Source organism: Phyllobates terribilis, unplaced genomic scaffold (assembly GCF_046119375.1).
Source record: "Phyllobates terribilis strain yellow unplaced genomic scaffold, ASM4611937v1 Scaffold_8__6_contigs__length_399053987, whole genome shotgun sequence".
Classification (NCBI taxonomy): Eukaryota; Metazoa; Chordata; class Amphibia; order Anura; family Dendrobatidae; genus Phyllobates; species Phyllobates terribilis.
This window is the reverse complement of record NW_027362768.1, coordinates 107810649-107829633: the sequence shown is the minus strand read 5'-3', so window position 1 is coordinate 107829633 and position 18985 is coordinate 107810649. Positions and strand designations below refer to the sequence as shown.

Here is an 18985-nt window from a genome sequence, read left to right as displayed (position 1 = left end):
TGGTGTCATTCAGTCTTTATTATTAAGAAATAGGATTTTTTGCATAATATAATAGTTTTTAACCTCTACTGAAATTTTTCTTTTTCAGAACTGAAGAGTCCATGTTGTCGAAAGGGCTGGTACGTGAAATCCGAAACCTGTAGAATAGCTGACTGGTCCACATATCAATGATCTAAAGCTTATTTTTTTCGGTTCTCTAGGATTTACTGGAACACAGTTTATTAAGAGTGGACAATGACAGTCTTCTTGAGGATGTGCTTGATGTCATCGCAGCCAACCAAGTGCTACAAGTAGGTATCCTCTTAAAATAATGTGCACTAAATATAAAGTTAAAATGGAGGCATAGGACTTTGATACTGAAATTCTGTTTTTAGAATAGGTAATTATTTCCAGATCAATGGTGGTCCGACACCTCAACAATCATCTGTGTGAAGGGGCATGTTGGATGTAAACATTATGGAGTCAGGACAGCACAACTCTGTATACTATATAGTGGCTGTTCTTGGGTGCTGTACTCTGGGGACCCCTAATGATCTGATATTGATGACCCAATTCTAAGGACAGGTTATCAATATCCAAGTAGTGGACAACTTATAAAGGCTGATGTGCACACATTAAAGCAGCCTTTAAAACATTCTTTCTTTGCACTGCATCAAATCTCGTTCTACACATGCCTAAATTCTGCAAGGACCAGTCTATTTTTCCCAGAGAAATGCCAATGCTAGGGCATCTTTTCTTAGAATTGTCATCTCTCTGTTACTCCTAATGTAACATATATGAAAATTAATCCAATTGTCTATAGGCTATGTCGTTACTTTCCAATTAGCATATGTGGGAACATGACTGACTCTCCTCACTTCCCTCTCCTCCCTAGCCTTAACAAAGACTATTTAATCCTAAAAACAAGGAATTGTTGAGTCTTCTACTGTTACACTGACGTCTAAAGAAAACTTAATGCAAAAATTTTTTTTTTCTGTAGTATAGATAGTATGCTATAATAATTTTTCCATGGATGCACAGTTGTATAGTTATTACTATCCTATACAGTATTATCAGAAAGGCATTCACTGAAGTGATGTACATCTCTTGTGTATGATATAATTTATAGCAGTGTATGTGGTAGAGGATTTGAGTGGATGGGATTTATCATCCATCTGTGAATAGAGGTTGCTCATCGTTTCTTTATCCCACTCTTTGTGCAGGATTTGGTGAAGGTGATGACCCTGTGTCCTATTGAACCTCTGGTAAGTCAGAGATACTACTGAGATGACCCTGCTGTAAGATTAGTCCTATTATCCATCTCTTTGGTGAATCGCCGGCTTTTTTTTTTTAATAGAGAAAGAAGAGTCTGGTATTACTGCAGACAGTGATTGACAAGTTTTGTGTAGAAGGAAGGTACAAGTTGTTCAGGTAAGAGCACAGACTGAAGTTCACACTAAATATATACACTATGCGTTGTCCTGTGAGATGGCACAAGCTTTAGTTAAAGAAGAACTCCAGCAATTTTTTTTTTTTCCTATAAAGTTTATCACCTATCCATGGGATTGCTGATGACTTGTTGACGGGCAGGTGTCCAACCACTGGTGCTTGCACCAATCAGTAGAATGTAAAACTTTTATCCTCGTTCTAGAATGCAGACTCGGTGCACATGCTCAGCCGCTGCTCCGTTTATTCCCTAAGGGGCTGCTGATGTATTTGGCATGTCCCGGCAGCCCCATAAAGAAATAATGGAGCGGCGTTTGGGCGTCCACCCTGACAATACATTATGTAACAGTGATAAGTGTCCCAGCAGGAATAAAACTTCTATTCAATGCTTCCAGTGTCTGGTACTGGCTGCGGCGCTGATGTCACTTGCGGAGTGTAAGAAGCTAGCTTGGTAATTGAGCCGGCTTCATACCGGAACAGATGTTTGCTGTGTAAGACAGCCGGAATCTGTCCATAGGAACTATCTCCTATCCCTGCTGTTTAACAGTTTATATGCTGCCGTCAATCACTGCCAGTGGCACATACATAGCCTTCTAGTCAGTGTGCTTGTGCACGGTCAACCAACACTATCCTCTTCCTAAAACAATTTTGAGAAGGCAGTGGGTTAGCATAGCAACACTGGGCACACCGAAAGCTCCCAGTGCTAAAATCTTAGGCTGGGCTTCATAGGAGAAAATCAACCCTTTTTTTTTTATACTGCGACACTGTTGAATTGTTTGATCACTTATACTGCCAAAATGAAGTAAAGTGCCATTAAAAAAAAAATGAACGCCTGTTTTATTACTGGATCTTAAAAAGGAAAAAAAAAGACTGGAGGAAAAAAAAAAATTCTAAGCCATGGAGGGCTTAAAGCGCTAATGATGGTACTGCTTGTAACATTTACTGCTGATACTTCTTCTCATAAGATGCTGCTTTCTCTTCAGATGTCTCTTGAAGATAAGCGGTCACGCTGGAGTGGAGGGTTACATCATTCACAACATTAAGAATCAGATAGACTCTGCTCTAAAGGTGAGATGAATTAGACTGCACTACTTGGATTATGCATATCATTACTGTCCGTTCAGTCATATCAATATTTAAAAAAAAAAAAAAAAAATCATACATGCAGCATTATAAGCAAATATTTTAAAAAGTGGAGTTCTTCTCAGGGCTCATTCAATAATCTGCATGCCCCACTAAGGCTGCCTAAATATGTGAAAATGTAATTTAATGACAAAAAGGTTTTTCTTTTATTGTGAATTTCTTTAGAACTGCCATATCTAAAGCTGCTTGGATGGTTAACTACATGAGTTTACTCTTATTGATCTTCTGAGTGAAAGTGCTATTATCTTGAAATTAAAAAATTAACATTTTTCCCTTTTTTTTTTTTTTTTTTTTTTTTTTTTGTTAAATTTATCAGATGAGCCCAGAGAAAAAGTTTTTCCTAGGTGCTCGACTGACTCCTCTTCTTCATTCGGCACTTTCACTTCCAGAAGGAGCAGAGACCGATCTTCTTCAGACTTCCGATAGGTGAGAGATGTACAGTGACACCGTCACGAAATTTGTTTCAGCCATTAGTAGATGTATACTGCTCTCGAGGTCTTTGGGGGCCTAATATTTTATTTATTTGTAAAGCACCACTAATTCCATTGTGAATATCTTTGTCATATGCGAATCTGCTGGGACAATTGACCATAGGTGCAGAATTTGTGTTCTCCATCTATTCTAACGGCTGACTACCCGGAAAGACGCACTAGAATCAATGACTGCATGCATCTCCTGCCATGAATAACACATTGACTCTGCTTTACTCCTCTACAAAAGCTTAATTTTACCTTCATGGTTACAAAAAATGGGCAGACTATCTTAGAAGCTACTGCTGCGTAACACCTATTACCACTAGGAATGTATAAGGGAATGTAATTTCTTTACTTTTATTATGAAAAGCTATACACACTGCCCTTAGAAATAGCAGCAAGTGGGGGGGGGGTGAAGCAGTGTGCTGTTAGTTATGCCAGAAACAACAAGACAGCCAGCTATGTGAAGGAGTTGCACAGATTTCACAGCAGCAATATTTTTAGTAAAGCCTATTTAGAATGCAAAAGAACAATAAAAAAAATCTGTGAAAATTGTGCATTTTAAATAGGTTGTTTAAATGTGAATTGGCATTAATGGAAAAACAATTTACTTTCTTTCCAGAATAATGGCTTCATTGAACCTTTTAAGGTACTTGGTAATCAAAGATGATAACAATGAAGTAAGTGTCTTGTGTGTGTGTGTATATAAAGCATTGTTTTGATTTCATAAGTCTCCAAAAATGCAAAAAGAAAAAAACGTGTATAAAGGCTCTAACAGTAACCTGCTGGGGCTTGTAAAAGTCTCTGAACCACGGTGAGCAGAGTAAATGGATACTCAAATAGAGCTCACTGAAGCATCGGTGCACTCGGAGGTCCTAATGAAGACTGATCGCTGCAGAGGACGACATGCTCTACTTTTCCTTCATGCTCCTTGGAAATCCGTCTTTATTAGTGTCCAGTTTCCATAAAGTGTTTGTTTGTTCTCCTGTCAAAGAAAAAATAATCCCTTGTGCCAATATGTCTGAATCAGACAATTTTAAGTGGGGGAGGATCACAATTTGACTAATTTGTTGTGGTTGAATGTATTTGCGCTGACAATATAAAACTGGCCATAGGCACATACAATGTAGCTGATATGAACAGATGGTCATGGCCCTGATTATCCTGGAGAAAGTTTTAAGGGTGACAATTAATTTTGCAACCTCATCTAACTTATTAGGCATGTGTTGCTGATGTCAAGTGATATTCCCATCTCATTTAATTATGTCCTATTACTGGGATAGGTCATCCCTTCATAACGGGCCAGTACTCCTTTTATTCTCATGGTGTGTCAAGGGTCAGATATCCACCATACAGTCTACACCGTGGGTGTCTTGAATCACAGCATCAACTATGTCAATGGGGCCGGTTGCAGTTGTCCTGCACAACTGGATTCATAGGAGTGCTGCTGTGAATGGCTTTATTTAGCTTTTGGGGGAGGGTTAATAGCAATATGCCATCACTTTGAGATGGCAATATAGAAAATGGTGCAAAATTTAAGATCTATAAATACCTTTAAGTCGCTTTTGTATATACATTATACAATACACATTCATACATACAGTATTTGGCCATGAATGTACATTATATGGCAGAAAACCACTGAAGGGGATATTCCAGCAGAGACCTGAAATCCTTCCTGCCAAACCCTAAACTAATCTATACCGCATTTTTATTTTCCATCCATGTTATCGCTAAGCTACTTTTTTAGAAAATACAGTATAATTTTTGTGTAAGGTCGAGTTCAGGCGGCCATATTGGAATTTGGGCCAGTTGCTAACGTAAATTCATGATGGTGCTTGTCCGCATCAAGGACGGATGGAGGAGCTGCCTCTACATTGCATTCATTATTCGGGTCAATAAAACAGACCAAAGTGGGAGCAGCATGCAATACTTTGGTCTGTCTTATGGACCAGAATATACACGAGACAGCCATGACTAGATTTGGTGACAATAGCAGAATCCATGGGATTTAAGGGGTAGCACAGTACTCGCAGCTGCCACTAAATGTATGGGGGCTGCTGTTTTCTACTCCGTACATTTGCTTCCATCCGGCCGTTGCTGGAGCAGATTGCAGCTGATTGATGGAAGTGCAAAATGTTGGACTTTCACTGATCTCATTGATATATCCTATGGTCCTCAATTGTTTAGTCCTGGACAATCCCTTTAAGCGAATTTGGAGTTCCCATAGCACATTACTGGATTGTTTCTAGCAATGAGCCTGGTACATTCTGGCCTGATACTCTATTACTAAGAAACAGCGGTAGCATTATGGCTACAGGTGAGAATTCACATGAGGAACTCTGGTTTTCTTTGCAGTTTCCCTCTAAAATCTGATGCATAATTTTTGTATTCAGCTTTTTTTTTTTTTTTTCCTAGACAGGAGTGTGGTCTGAACTTACTAAAATTGAACAGGATTTTATAAAGCCTCTACATACAGGACTGAATATGTCTAAAGCCCATTATGAAGCAGAAATTCGAACTACAAATGAGAAAAAGAAAGGTGAGAAATGAGTCAGGTTATCTCTGAAATTTCCTAACCTTTCTAGAAATGTGTGGTTTCTGTAAGCTGCATCTCTCGTGATATTCAGCCTTAAATATTTAACATGATTTTTATTTTTTCCTCCCAGGGTCCCACTCGGAGAAGACACTTTGTACTGTAACCGCTGGAGGAAATAAGCTACCTGACATGACTCCAGAGATGCAGCTCCAGGTGCGTTGTTTATTCCCCTGCATTAGACTCCTGCCTCCGAGTGATCGTCGCTCTAGCTTCCTCCCAGAACTGTGTAATGTCATTGCGTTTATCTAAATATCATTAACGTTTTTTGACATTTTAGGTTTTACAGTCAGCTCTTTTCACATTTGATTTAATGGAAAGTGTCCTCGCCAGAGTCGAAGAGCTCATTGAAGTGAAGCTAAAATCTGCATTAGAGGAGAAAATTGGGTCAAGTAAAGATGTTTAGTGTTTCTGTTCTGTATTTGAGTACATTTTTGGTAATAAATATTTTACAAGCTATAAAAACGAATACACGCATTCTTATACTTATCCTTTTTTATAGTAAATATGATTTTCTGAGAGTCTATTCACCTCCGCTCACTATAAATGTTGTATTCATTATTATCATTGTTTTATTAGGAGGATGCTCTTCTATCCATTCCTTTTAACTAGTCGGTTCTTTAATAGGGTTTTCCCATCTTCTATCTGCAGGAATGCACCGCTCCTTGGCCTCCCGCTTCCCAAGGGACTGTGCACTCCTGAAGATTGACAGTTCGGTCCAGCGCCAGTCTGTGGTTTCCCAGGCCGCTGGGCCGCTGGCAGGGGCAGCTTTGCTTCTGCAACATTAGAGTAAGCAAGAGGACTGAAACTGGGCAGATCCAGGGATTACAGAGCACTTGCAAATGCCTTCTACTTGCCTAGGAATCCGTCCACCTCTGATAAACTGCATCTGTGGCAGTAAACTATGGAATTATTAAATATGCTATTGAGGAGGAATGTAAGTAAATTACTAACCTGCTTGTTTTTACCAGCACTTTTAAATTTTGCCCATTTATCAAGACTACACTATTCATTTAAATATCATATATATTGTATAAGCAGGAGTGAGTAACTGGCTGTCTAGGCATGCTGAGCATAGTAGTAGTTTTACAACAGCAAGAGTGCAGCCCCCTGCATACAGTATGTGAATAAATGTCACTTGTTCATTATTCATAGTATGGCGCCACCTGATGTCCAGAATGTATACCAATGTGCTTGTCCCCTTCATGAGCTTAATGCTTCTGGTCACACATGCTTACCCGCGCCCCCCCCCCCCCACAAATCATCTGTCTACTGGTATGAACCATGCCCACATTTTGCATTAGTTTTTCATGCATTGGTCAGCACGTGATCCACTGTGGCGAATATGTATAACATATAGGGAAAGTAGGACGGGACTATATGGTCAGCTGCCAGATGGGGAAGTTGGCTGATTCTGCTCAGAGCAGCAGCACCAGAGAGGATACAGAATGCAAAAAATAGAAAATGTTTCACAGGATAACGCCTTTAAAAAATGTTCACAAATTATGTTGGACTGATCTAGATTATGATTGGATCGGCCAACAAAATTGTGTATGAAGATTTGTGACGATCATCTGATGGCAAGTATTGAGGAAAACTTTGTTCAACATATTGGAATTGAACATCCTATCCAACAGGAGATGTCACCAAGGGAAATGTGTCCTTCTCTCCCCCCAAGGAATAAACTTGCTCACATACCTGCATCAACCCATTTTACTAATGGCTAACAATGAATATATGATTGATTAATAACGTTATAACTGAAATTATGTCTAATATCTATATAGACATACATGCATATAGTAGCACAAAACTATGGTCTTCCATAACATCTCAAATTATTTAAATCATCTCTTACAACTAGAAAATAATTAGGCTGTATGTACTGTTTAAAATGCAATATTGAAAGTTTCACATGTTGCACAATCAGATTTCGGCTAGAGTTTTCCACACTGGGCTATTCTCAGCAATGTATATTGCAGCCTGGAGGAGTCTATCCAATATATTTTCAAGGTGAGGTTTGCAGGAAGCCTGGAAAAGATGATACGATTTAGATGCATTTTTTTCATGTGTACAGTCTTCTCTATATAAATTTACCCCATCTTGTCATTTTGCTGTGACCTAGAGTAAGGCTAGATCTACATGCTGACGTGTGTCACATTATACTGAAATCAGTTACAGATTGCAACATTGGATGTAGTGATTTCCTATGTTGCAAACTGCGACAGTCTCAAATGCTTCCAAAATGTGTTGACGTTTTGTCGCTGGTCGGAAGTCTCTCGTGACACATTTGCCATAGACTTCAATGCAAGTCACATGTGACATGCGCCTTATCTGCAACTTGGCTGTTGTAATTGCAGCAACATCAGAGCTCTAAAATAGTCGCGTGACAGCAAGTTGCATAAATGCTTTTGTCACACGACTTTTCAGATACTTTTGCTGTCACATGACATGTCACCCTGTAGCCCTTGTATAAATATTAAGCTTTAATAACTAATTCATCTAAGACTTATTATATTGTTTTATTATTGTGTATATCTCCCCAAAGTCCAGCTCCTCTTCCAGTCAATCATTCCTTGAGAACACATGATGCATCGTTTATGAAAGACTGTAATGTGTCACTCTTTTTAGCTCAAATATAAGACTTTCTCCAAGTTTTACTAGTCCTTTTCAAAATCCAAAATTTTAGACACCCTTAGGGTGTGTTGCCTCAAAATAATCTACTGCTCATTTTCCAAAAGAGCAAAATCCTCAGTGTTACAGTAACAGTATTATGTATCAGACGTTTAAAGGGGTATTCTCAAGTTGTCTCTTGAGCAGTTCAGAGCTATGCATTCTCCTTAGTTTCCTTACTTCCTGTGTTCTAGCAGGGTGGACTTTCCTCCTTGAGTGACATCTCTGGTGAACAGAACTCCAGTATTAAAACTATAAAGCCCAGCACCAGTTCTGCTGTAACACATTCAGCTCTCAGTGGTTTGTTCTGAAGTGTACACTGCTATCACTATATTTTTACACTGAGATAACTGGGTATTTGAACAAGCACACAGCCTGGCCAACAAATGTAGAGGGCCGTGACTAGGAGACGTGCTGTGAAAGCTACAGGACTGGTGACTTTATCTTCTGAACAGAGCTACAGTTATAGGTGGGGGGTGAGCAACTGACTGTAATAAATAAATCAATTGACTGGAGAGAGCTGACTGGGATGTTAAGAGTTGACTCCTCTGTTGGAATGTAACTACTGACCTCTCCACCAGAGAGAGCGTGCATATTAGTTTCAGGAGAATGACAGCAGATAGAAAAAGAAAGTCAATTGCAAACTTGCTTATTTTCATGCTGTCTAACTATTTGAAGCAATTTATCAACTTCAATTCACAGTGAATTGAAGTCGCTGAAAATGCAGAGCAAAGAAAGCAAATAGAAATTTCTTATCTCCACTGAAGGTAAGAAGATTAAATGAGCTGATAGACATGAACCTTACCTTAGCTATCATTAATATACTTTTAACAGTCTCCATACTATTATGGGCAGGAATGATTTTTAAGTTACTTCCAAGAAACCTAAGCAAAGGGTGAGAGTTTAAAACATTTATAAAACAAAAGTACGATCATTCTTGATTGCTTATGTATATGGATCTATGTTCGGTTGATAAAAGCCATTTCTATATTACAAAAATGATGCAGTTTAAAATGATCCACTTTTCTTCTATCCAAAGAAAATTTTACTTCTTAGGTAATCCATATGAGTGTGACCTAGAACAGTGAGCTAAATTCTAGCTTCAGTTACACACCAAAAATCATGTTACATGCCTTGTCCCAGACTTAGTGTGTTATACCATTTATGCACTGCAGTAGACTGGCCAGAAAAAGGGCTGTGATACAAAATGTGGCAATATTTTGGATGAAAATTTGGCACATTCTTTGTGCCAAGCCTCTGATATGTTATCTGAGAAATCGGTTTCCTTTCCCACTTATTAGGCACTTTTCTCCACTCTGCCTCCTAAACTTAAAGAGAATGTCCACTAATTTTACATTAATGACCTATCCTTAGGATAGGTCATCAATGTGATTGGCCGGGACCCGGCGCCCTCGCCGATCAGCTGGTGTCAGCAGCGGCGGCCACCGGCCGTAAGTCCTCACTTGCATAGCTGCTCAGTCTACTGATAGTGGCTGTCGCAGGGTACTACACATCTGCCTCCTATTGATTTGAATAGGAGGTGGATGTGCAGTACCAAACCTTGGCCACTACCAGAAGACAGAGCAGCTCGGCAAGTGAGTACTTGTGGCCGCCGACACAGATAACAGCTGGTCGGGGTCTGACACCCCCTCCAATCAATCAAACATTGATGACCTAAGGATATGTCAATGTAAAAGTAGTGGACAACCTCTTTAACATCCACTCTGAAAATCAAAGAAGCCTGTCAATTCAGCTCTCCTCGCCTCTTTTCATTGAAGAAACACGGCATAGAGCCTATCAGTCAAGCAGAAGGAGGCAGTGTTGGGCAGAGAATAGAGCTGGAGTGGCTGAGGCTTGAGCTTTACCATAACTCTGTAGCCTCATTTGCAGATCGATTCGAACTCTGATTTGTCAGTAACAGAGGAACGGACTGGCCATCTAAATGTATTGCAAGACATGTCGTTGAAAGGGCTGCATGCACATATAAATCCTGCTAACATATTCCCTTTTTTTAAGCAGTTTGAGTAGTAGTCTTGTGACCGATGATATGCAATTTGCATCATTAGTCACGTGGTGACTAGCTTACTAATTCTCTCAATGTTCATTAAAAACTACAGCTCTTGTATCATTGTGAGAAGTCCGCTTCACTACTATATATAATATATACCGTAGTGTTCGAAATAATAGCAGTGTGTTCAAAACCATGATTTACGCACAAAATCTTTATACTAGTTTTTATTTCCATGCATTGGGAACATTGCACACTGTTTTCTAATTCAAAACACGAAGAGAAATTAATATAATTTAGCTCTTTACAGAAAATAACAAAAAGTGAACATTAGGTTGTTCTAAAAAAAAATAGCAGTGTCGGCATTTGTCTTTACAAACTCACAATATGTACTTCTTTTTTTTTTTCGAGGATTTGGCATTCCTGTGAATCACTAACCTAATATTTAGTTGTATACCCAGTTTTTTTTTTAGAACTGCTTCACATCTATGTTGCATAGAGTCAACCAACTTCTAGCATCTGCTTGGACTACATCCACAATTCTTTGGCATTTGTTGGCTTTGCCTCAAACGTCATTTTTGATGTCACCCCACAAGTGTTCTATAAGATTAAAGTCCGGGGCCTCGGCTGGCCACTGCATAACCTCAATTTTGTTGGACTGGAACCAAGATTTTGCTCGTTTACTGGTGTGTTTAGGACCCGTTGTTTTGTTGAAACACCCATTTCAAGGGTATATCCTCTTCAGTGTAAGGCAACATGAACTCTTCAAGTATTTTAATATGCAACCTGGTCCATGATCCCTGGTATGCGGTAAATAGGTCCGGCACCATAGTAAGAGAAACATGCCCATAATCATATGGGGACAGTGCCAATAATGTCTGGAAAGCGCTGTGGAATTAATGGTGCTATATGTGAGTAAAATAAAGAAATATCATGATACTTGCACCACCATGCTTCACTGTCTTCAGAGTGTACTGTGGCTTGAATGCAGCGTTTGGGGGTCATCTGACGAACTGTCTGCGGCCCTTGGACCCAAAAGGAACAATTTTACTTTCATCAGTCCACAAAATGTCTTTCCGTTTCTCTTTAGTCCATTTGATGTGTTCTTTGGCAAATTGTATCCACTTCAGTACATGGTTTTGTTTTTCTTTAACAGTGGGACTTTGCAGGGACTTATTGCTAAGCAATTAGCTTCACACAGGCTTCTTCTAACTGTCACAGTACTCACAGGTAAATTGAGACTGTCTTTGATCATCCTGGAGTTGAACATTGGCTGAGCCTTTGCCATTCTGGCTATTCTTCAATCCGTTCGAATGGCAGTCTTCTGTTTTCTTCCTGGTCTCTCTGATTTTGCTTTCCATTTTAAAGCATTGGAGATCATACTAGCTGAACAACCTATCATTGTCTGCACTTCTTTAGAAGTTTTAACCTCTCCAATCAACTTTTTAATCAAAGTACGTTGTTTTTCTGAACAATGTCTCGCACGACCCATATTTCTCAGGCTTTCAAGGAGAAATGCATGTACAACATGTGCTGGCTTCACCCTTAAATAAGGGCCACCTGATTCACACCTGTTTCTTGACAGAATGATTGACCTCACTAATTAAACTCCACACTGCTATTATTTTGAACACCCCCCCCGTACAATTAATTATTCAAATACAGACTCAAAAGTATGCAGATCATGAATGCAGAGTCTGGTGGTTTTCTTAGAATCTACTGCACCAACTGGTAAATTGTTTGACATGTGGTAATATAATTTATACCAAAAACAGTGATTAATCTTGTTAGTAATTGGACTGCTATTATTTTGAACACTACTATATATACATACATACATAGATAGATATGAGTGCATCAATTTTTTTCTGTGTGATATCGTGGCTAAGTGTGTGCACACACACTACATAACAATAGCATAGAAGACTTGTTACATTTGCTGCTGCACAAACCCAAAGTAATTTGAAATGTAAATGATATACCTCTTTACTCTCCAAATCACACCTCACCACCTGTGAACTTGACCCAATCCCATCCCACCTCATCCCTAACCTTACCACAGTCTTTATCCCAACCCTAACCCACCTCTTCAACCTGTCACTAACAACCGGTGTCTTCCCCTCATGTTTCAAACATGCCGCAATCACACCCATCCTCAAAAAGCCCTCCCTTGACCCATCCTCTCTGACTAGCTACCGCCCCATATCACTTCTCCCCTTTGCCTCAAAACTACTAGAACAACATGTCCACCTTGAACTCTCCTCCCACCTCTCCTCCTGTTCCCTCTTCGACCGCCTACAAACTGGCTTCCGCCCGCATCACTCGACTGAAACTGCCCTGACCAAAGTCACCAACGACCTATTAACCGCCAAATCGAAGCGACACTACTCCATCCTCCTCCTTCTGGACGTGTCATCTGCCTTCGACACAGTGGACCATTCCCTCTTACTACAGATTCTCTCATCTCTTGGCATCATGGACTTGGCCCTATCTTGGATCTCCTCATACTTAACAGACAGGACATTCAGCGTCTCCCACTCACGCACCACCTCCTCATCTCGCCCCCTATCTGTCGGTGTCCCCCAAGGTTCAGTTCTAGGACCTCTGCTCTTCTCCATCTACACCTTTGGCTTGGGACAGCTCATAGAGTCTCACGGCTTTCAGTATCACCTCTATGCTTATGACACACAGATCTACTTCTCTGGACCCGATATCTCCTCCCTACTAACCAAAATCCCACAATGTCTGTCTGCCATCTCATCCTTCTTCTCTGCCAGATTTCTAAAGCTCAACATGGATAAAACAGATTTCATCATCTTTCCACCCTCTCATTCATATCCCCCATCTGACCTATCCATCAACGTCAATGGCTGTTCACTCTCCCCAGTCCCACAAGCTCGCTGCCTTAGGGTAACCCTGGACTCTGATCTCTCCTTCAAACCACATATCCAAGCCCTTTCCACTTCCTGCCGACTCCAACTCAAAAATATTTCCAGGATCCGTGCATTCCTCAGCAAAGACTCTGCAAAAACACTAGTACATGCCCTCATCATCTCCCGTCTTGACTGCTGCAACCTCCTGCTCTGTGGCCTCCCTTCCAACACTCTTGCGCCCCTCCAATCTATCCTAATCTGTGCTGCTAGACTAATCCACCTGTCCCACCGCTATTCCCCGGCCTCTCCCCTCTGTCAATCCCTTCGCTGGCTCCCCATTGCCTAGAGACTCCAGTTCAAAACCCTAACCATGGCATACAAAGCCATCCACAACCTGTCTCCTCCATATATCAGTGACCTAGTCTCCCGGTACTTACCTGCACGCAACCTCCGATCCTCACAAGATCTCCTCTACTCCCCTCTCATCTCTTCCCACAATCGCATACAAGATTTCTCCCGTGCATCCCCCCTACTCTGGAACTCTCTACCCCAACACATCAGCCTCTCGTCTACCATGGAAGCCTTCAAAAGAAACCTGAAGACCTACCTCTTCTGACGAGCCTACAACCTGCAGCAACCACCGCTCCACCACATTACTGCATGACCTCCTCTACCCCCACCTCCTGTATCCTCACCCATCCCTTGTAGACTGTGAGCCCTCGCGGGCAGGGTCCTCGCTCCTCCTGTACCAGTCGCTGACTCGTTTTGTTAAGCTTATGTAAATGTTTAATGCTATGTATATCCCTATCACATGTAAAGCGCCATGGAATAAATGGCGCTATAATAATAAATAATAATAATAATAATACCTGAGTTGAATACTGAACATTAGGTCCCGTTCCTCTAGTCCATGAAGAGCTGCCACTATCACTAAAAAGCTGTTTCGATGAATAGATGTAAATTCTTGAATTTGCTCAAAGACAGCTTCTCTCTCACTGCCAAGGATCTCTTGAGCGTTTGCCAACAAAAATGCTATGCCTTCAAAATAGAGAGGTAACTGCTTGCCTACATTCAATGTAATTATGAGCTGCGGGAGTAGAAATATTAAACATGCAATGCCACAAAACGGCCATTACTTACATCACACTTACAAAAAGGAGCACTGATAAGAGGGATGTAGCTGTGTCTGCCCATTATCAGATGCCGAGCGCCATATTCTGGTAAGATTACAGCTTACAGATGTAAAGAAGTAATTTCTAGTAATAGATTTAGGCATTTGAACATCCCATTTCTATATTGCAACATGAGTGACCTCTAGAGATGAGCGGACCTAAACTGTAAAGTCTGAGAGTGAGAACCCTTACTACGACCATTTAACAGCACCAAAATTTAGGTCTCCATTGACTTCTGTTGGGTTTGGGTACAGTTCTGGTTCTTAGACTAAAGTTCGGTCGAACCCGACAAACCCAAACATTCACGGGTCTACTCATCCCTAGTGGTGTCCTAATTACTAGCCAGATCAGACAATGGCTCCCTCTCGGGAGCAAGTATTTATTCGGATAGCTTCAAACATCCGAAATTTACGGTTCAAGTATGGACCACAATGAACTGCTGGTCTCCAGCTCTGAACTCAACAGCCTCTTATATGCCTAGAAAACCGTTGTGTTCAGGTCAGGCGACCAGTAGCCAGACCGGATCTGTTCTTGGAGTGTGAATATCAGGGATGTGCAGCCTGTCTTACATAGTGAGTTATTTAGCACATTACAGATGCACCAGAAATACTGGATCAATCTAATGTCTTAACCAACAAATAGACATTATATATGTTAATCAGAAATATTCTTCTAAATTTGCAAAATTGTTCCAATAATATGCAAAGCTCAAAGTATTCCATTTTATGAGTCTTTTTAATGTAAGAACATGTATTAATCAAACATAACATGACAATCAAATGGGTGTATGAAGTGAAGAACATTGAATATCTTATAATAATTGCACCCTGTCAATGTATCAAGTGAACAGTCAGTTTTTGAAATTGATGTGTTGGAAAAGATGATATTAGATAAGAGTACGGATTTCAGTGATTTTGACAAGGGTAAAACTGGCTCCAAAACTGTAGCTCGTGTGAGGCATTCCCTGTATGATGCACTGATTAGTACATATCAAAAATAGACCAAGGAAGGGCAACCAGTGAAGTCTACAGGGTCATGGGCACCCAAGGTTAACAATGTGCATGGGAACAATAACTTGGTCTAAGAGGTGTCAGAAAACAGCATTACAGCTTTCTGCGTATGGGGCTGCAGTGCCTGTGATGGGAACAGAACTTGGGCATGGAGCAATAGCAGAAGGCCTAATTTGATTACAAGATATGAAAGAAAAGCCGAGTAAACAACTTCATAAAATGGCACTGTGGAAAGCCAATCAAACAGTTTGAGGAACCAGACAAAATAAAGCAATGTGTTTAAACTGGTCTCCAAAATTATGAGATCTCAATCTTATGGGGTTTCCAGTACAGTACATCCTAAATCCAATCCATAGAGGATTCCCTACCTTACCTGGTAATTTACAAAACCTAAAAGATTCAAAGTGTGGTTATTTTATTTCATACGGTTGTGAATTTTAACCCAATATGAGCTGTGTTCTTGAATGTACATATCATCTGAGACATCATATTCATGAGGATAGAAGCTTTTTCTACTGCTAGCTACATCCCTGGGTTTTACTTCCGAGTTATGCCTGCACCCAGTCTCTTGCATGATATGCAGTGGCTTTGATATCTACTGCTCATGTGCAGTAAAATGCAAGAACAGGAGACTGCCGGAGCCAGAAGTGCAGCAAGTGCACAAGCTCGCACCAGTGAACCAATAATCAGAAAATGGCCAAACGGGAAGTAGGCCATTTAGAGAGAGCCTAATTGGGGTATGTGAAGAATGGTATATCATATTCTATAGCTTTTAAAAAGTGTTGCAAATCCCTTATAAAGTATTTGCTGCAAAAAACACTGGTCCCGGATTCAATAGGACATCAGGGATCTTAAGAAGTTTATCCCGTCTCGATGGGTCAGAGCAGTTTTGGCAGCACAAGGTAGAACTGCACAATGTTAGCCATGTGGTTTTAGTGTTATCCATTTTTTATGTCCTGCTAGCTAACAGTATTTGAACAGTCTGTGGTCTGAAAATTAAATCTGACAATCTGTGTAACCAATAATATTCAATAATGTCAGCTATCATTAGTAACATACCAGAAAGGGGAAAAATGATAGATCCAGTTAGCACAGACTCTGAAAAACGAATTTTATGCTGCTGATTCTGCAAAGATGTAATCACCTCATGATCCTGGAGGAATATCACAAAAAGACATACAAATGAATATATGTTATAAATATCATCCACACATATGTACACACTGTACTCGACAAAAGTTTTAGGCAGTTGTGGAAAAAATACTGCACTGTAAGAATGCTTTAAAAATAGGAGTGAAATTATTTTCTATCAAAATGCAAAGGGAATAAAAAAAATAAATCAATATTTGGAGTGACAACTGTTTGTCTTCAAAGCAGCATCAATTCTTTTAGGTACATTTGCACACAATTTTTGAAGACTCAGCAGGGAAGTTGTTCAAAACATCTTGGAAAACTAACCACAGAGCTTCTGTAGATGTAGGCTTGCACAAATCATTTAGTCTCTTCATGTAATCCCATACAGCTATGATGTTGATATCACGGCTCTGTGGTAGCCACATAATCACTTTCATGGTCCTTGCTCTTCTTTACGCTGAATATAGTTCTCAATTATCTTGACTGTATGTTTGGGATTGTTGTCCTGCTGCAGAATAATTTTATTGCCATTCAGACGTCTCCCTGATGGTATTGCATCAAAGATCAGTATCTGCATTTATTTCTCAGCATTGAGGACATCAACAGAAAGGCGATATTGAGGACCATAGACACTGGTTGGTCAAGGTACCTTAGTGCAGCAGATGAAAGTCACATCATACTTCTATTCAAAATCAGAAGTTCTATCAGCTCAGAACTGGCAGCAACCATGGGAAGCAGCTACACCAATCTACTGTTCGAATAAGTCTGGTCAGAAGTTGTTTTCATGGAAGAACAGACCCCCCAAAAACCATACCTTTGACATGGAAACAAGGCCAAGCGACTCAAGTATGCACCAAAATATAGGACACCTGGATGCAGAAAAATGTCAGCATAGGAATGAGGAGTCAAAATGTGAAATATTTTCCTGTAACAGAATTCAGTTTGTTCCCACAAAGAACTGGAGAGCGGTACAATAATGTGTGTCTGCAGGCAACAGTGAAGAGTGGTGGAGATTCCCTGCAAGTTTGGGGTTGCATTTCCACAAAAGGAGATAGGGATTTGGTAAGGATTAATGTTGCCCTCAATGCTGAGAAATACAGGGAGATATTTATCCATCATGCAATACCATCAGGGAAGCATCTAAGTGCTTGCATTTTTGGACTCATCCTGCTGCAGAATAAATTTGTAGCCAATACCATTAAGAATTTCCTTCAGCATAGAGAAACACAATCCTGGAAGTAATAATATGGCTTCAATAGAGCCCTGATCTCAACATTATCAAGTCAGTCGTGGATTACATGAAGACAGAAGGATTTGCTCAAGCCAACATCTATAGAAGATTTGGAGCTAGTTCTCAGAGGTTTAAAACATTCTCCCGATTTCCTGCAAAAACTATGTGAGTAGTTGGAAGAATTGATGTGGTTTTGCAGACAAAAGGGCGGTCACACAAAACATAGAGAAATCTAAATCAAATCAATTATTCATTCTCGTTGCATTTTTGTTAAGAGAAAACCAATAACATTTCTAATTTGAAGGCATTCTTAATTTGCAGCACCGCAACTGCTGGCGCTTCTACTGAGCTCACTAAGGATGGAGGCATAGGCTTCATATGGAGGATCCCGCTCTTCTTCTGTGCTAATCCTTCTCCCTCCACTTTCTGAAGTCAAGGTCTGTCAGCCTTGTTAGCACATGCGTAGTACAAACCACAAAAAAAAATATTAAAAAAAGGAAGAAACCACAGATGGTATTTTTTTATGCCAGGCACTATGATTGCTGAAAAATTTACGGTCAATCAGACATAACACCACCTGCTTTCGCAAACAGCAGCTCAGATGCTGAAATACAATTCTTAGCTTTACATTTTACATTACTAAATGAGGATGGTTACTTCAGGGTAATTTCCTTCTTATAAGATTAGCAACAAGTTTAGACCTTTGTCCCCTGGGAATAATATATAGCTTCAGGCTGTGTAACTATTTTCTCTAAATTAATAGTCTGGTAATTTAGATTTGCAAACAATAACAGGGCTTCTTATGACAAGTAATGAATTCCTGCTGCCTGGTGCATTATAGAAGAAATACGCTTATGTAGAAAACATCAGCCTTACGTTCCTGTACCTGCAAAGAATTGCTCACGATCACAGTGGTGCTCCAATCCTCTGCCGGTTTTGCATCTTGAGAAGCCATTATTATTGGAGCTTCTGGGTGCTGCGAGGATGATTAGGGACACTCAAAAACAAACAACTGGAAGACTAAAAAATGATTGTATAGAACATAAAATATTTTAACTCTAATAAAATCTGTCAAGACCTTTAAAAGAGTGATTTTCAGATAACAAAATACATTGTATCAACAGGATAGGTAACTTCTCCAACTGTGAAAGTCTAACTATTAAGTCCCCCTCACTGATCCCTAAATCAGGGAACATTTGTCCCCTGTTTAAGTTTAAAGGGATTGGCATTACTGCTTTACTGAAAGT

The 18985-nt window shown here is 40.1% G+C and overlaps 2 protein-coding genes across 2 annotated transcripts in view; one reads left to right on the top strand and one right to left on the bottom strand.

Moving 5' to 3' along the window:
* The window catches only part of GLMN (glomulin, FKBP associated protein), a 37555-nt gene extending 31471 nt beyond the window's left edge, over window positions 1–6084 (top strand). Inside the window, exons 11-20 of the mRNA XM_073643191.1 lie at window positions 89–119; window positions 201–290; window positions 1203–1244; window positions 1337–1410; window positions 2409–2493; window positions 2885–2994; window positions 3664–3721; window positions 5460–5583; window positions 5711–5793; window positions 5918–6084. Coding sequence (XP_073499292.1) covers window positions 89–119; window positions 201–290; window positions 1203–1244; window positions 1337–1410; window positions 2409–2493; window positions 2885–2994; window positions 3664–3721; window positions 5460–5583; window positions 5711–5793; window positions 5918–6043 — 823 coding nt within the window. The 3' untranslated portion in view covers window positions 6044–6084. The remainder of the gene's footprint in view (window positions 1–88; window positions 120–200; window positions 291–1202; window positions 1245–1336; window positions 1411–2408; window positions 2494–2884; window positions 2995–3663; window positions 3722–5459; window positions 5584–5710; window positions 5794–5917) is intronic.
* A 1479-nt stretch (window positions 6085–7563) lies between these two features.
* Window positions 7564–18693, bottom strand: CUNH1orf146 (chromosome unknown C1orf146 homolog). The gene is made up of 5 exons (XM_073645243.1): window positions 18625–18693; window positions 16433–16526; window positions 14061–14229; window positions 9116–9194; window positions 7564–7668 (listed from the first exon to the last, which is right to left on the bottom strand). The coding sequence occupies exons 1-5, from the start codon at window positions 18691–18693 to the stop codon at window positions 7564–7566; spliced, it is 516 nt and encodes a 171-aa protein (XP_073501344.1).
* Between the last annotated feature and the right edge of the window lie 292 nt (window positions 18694–18985).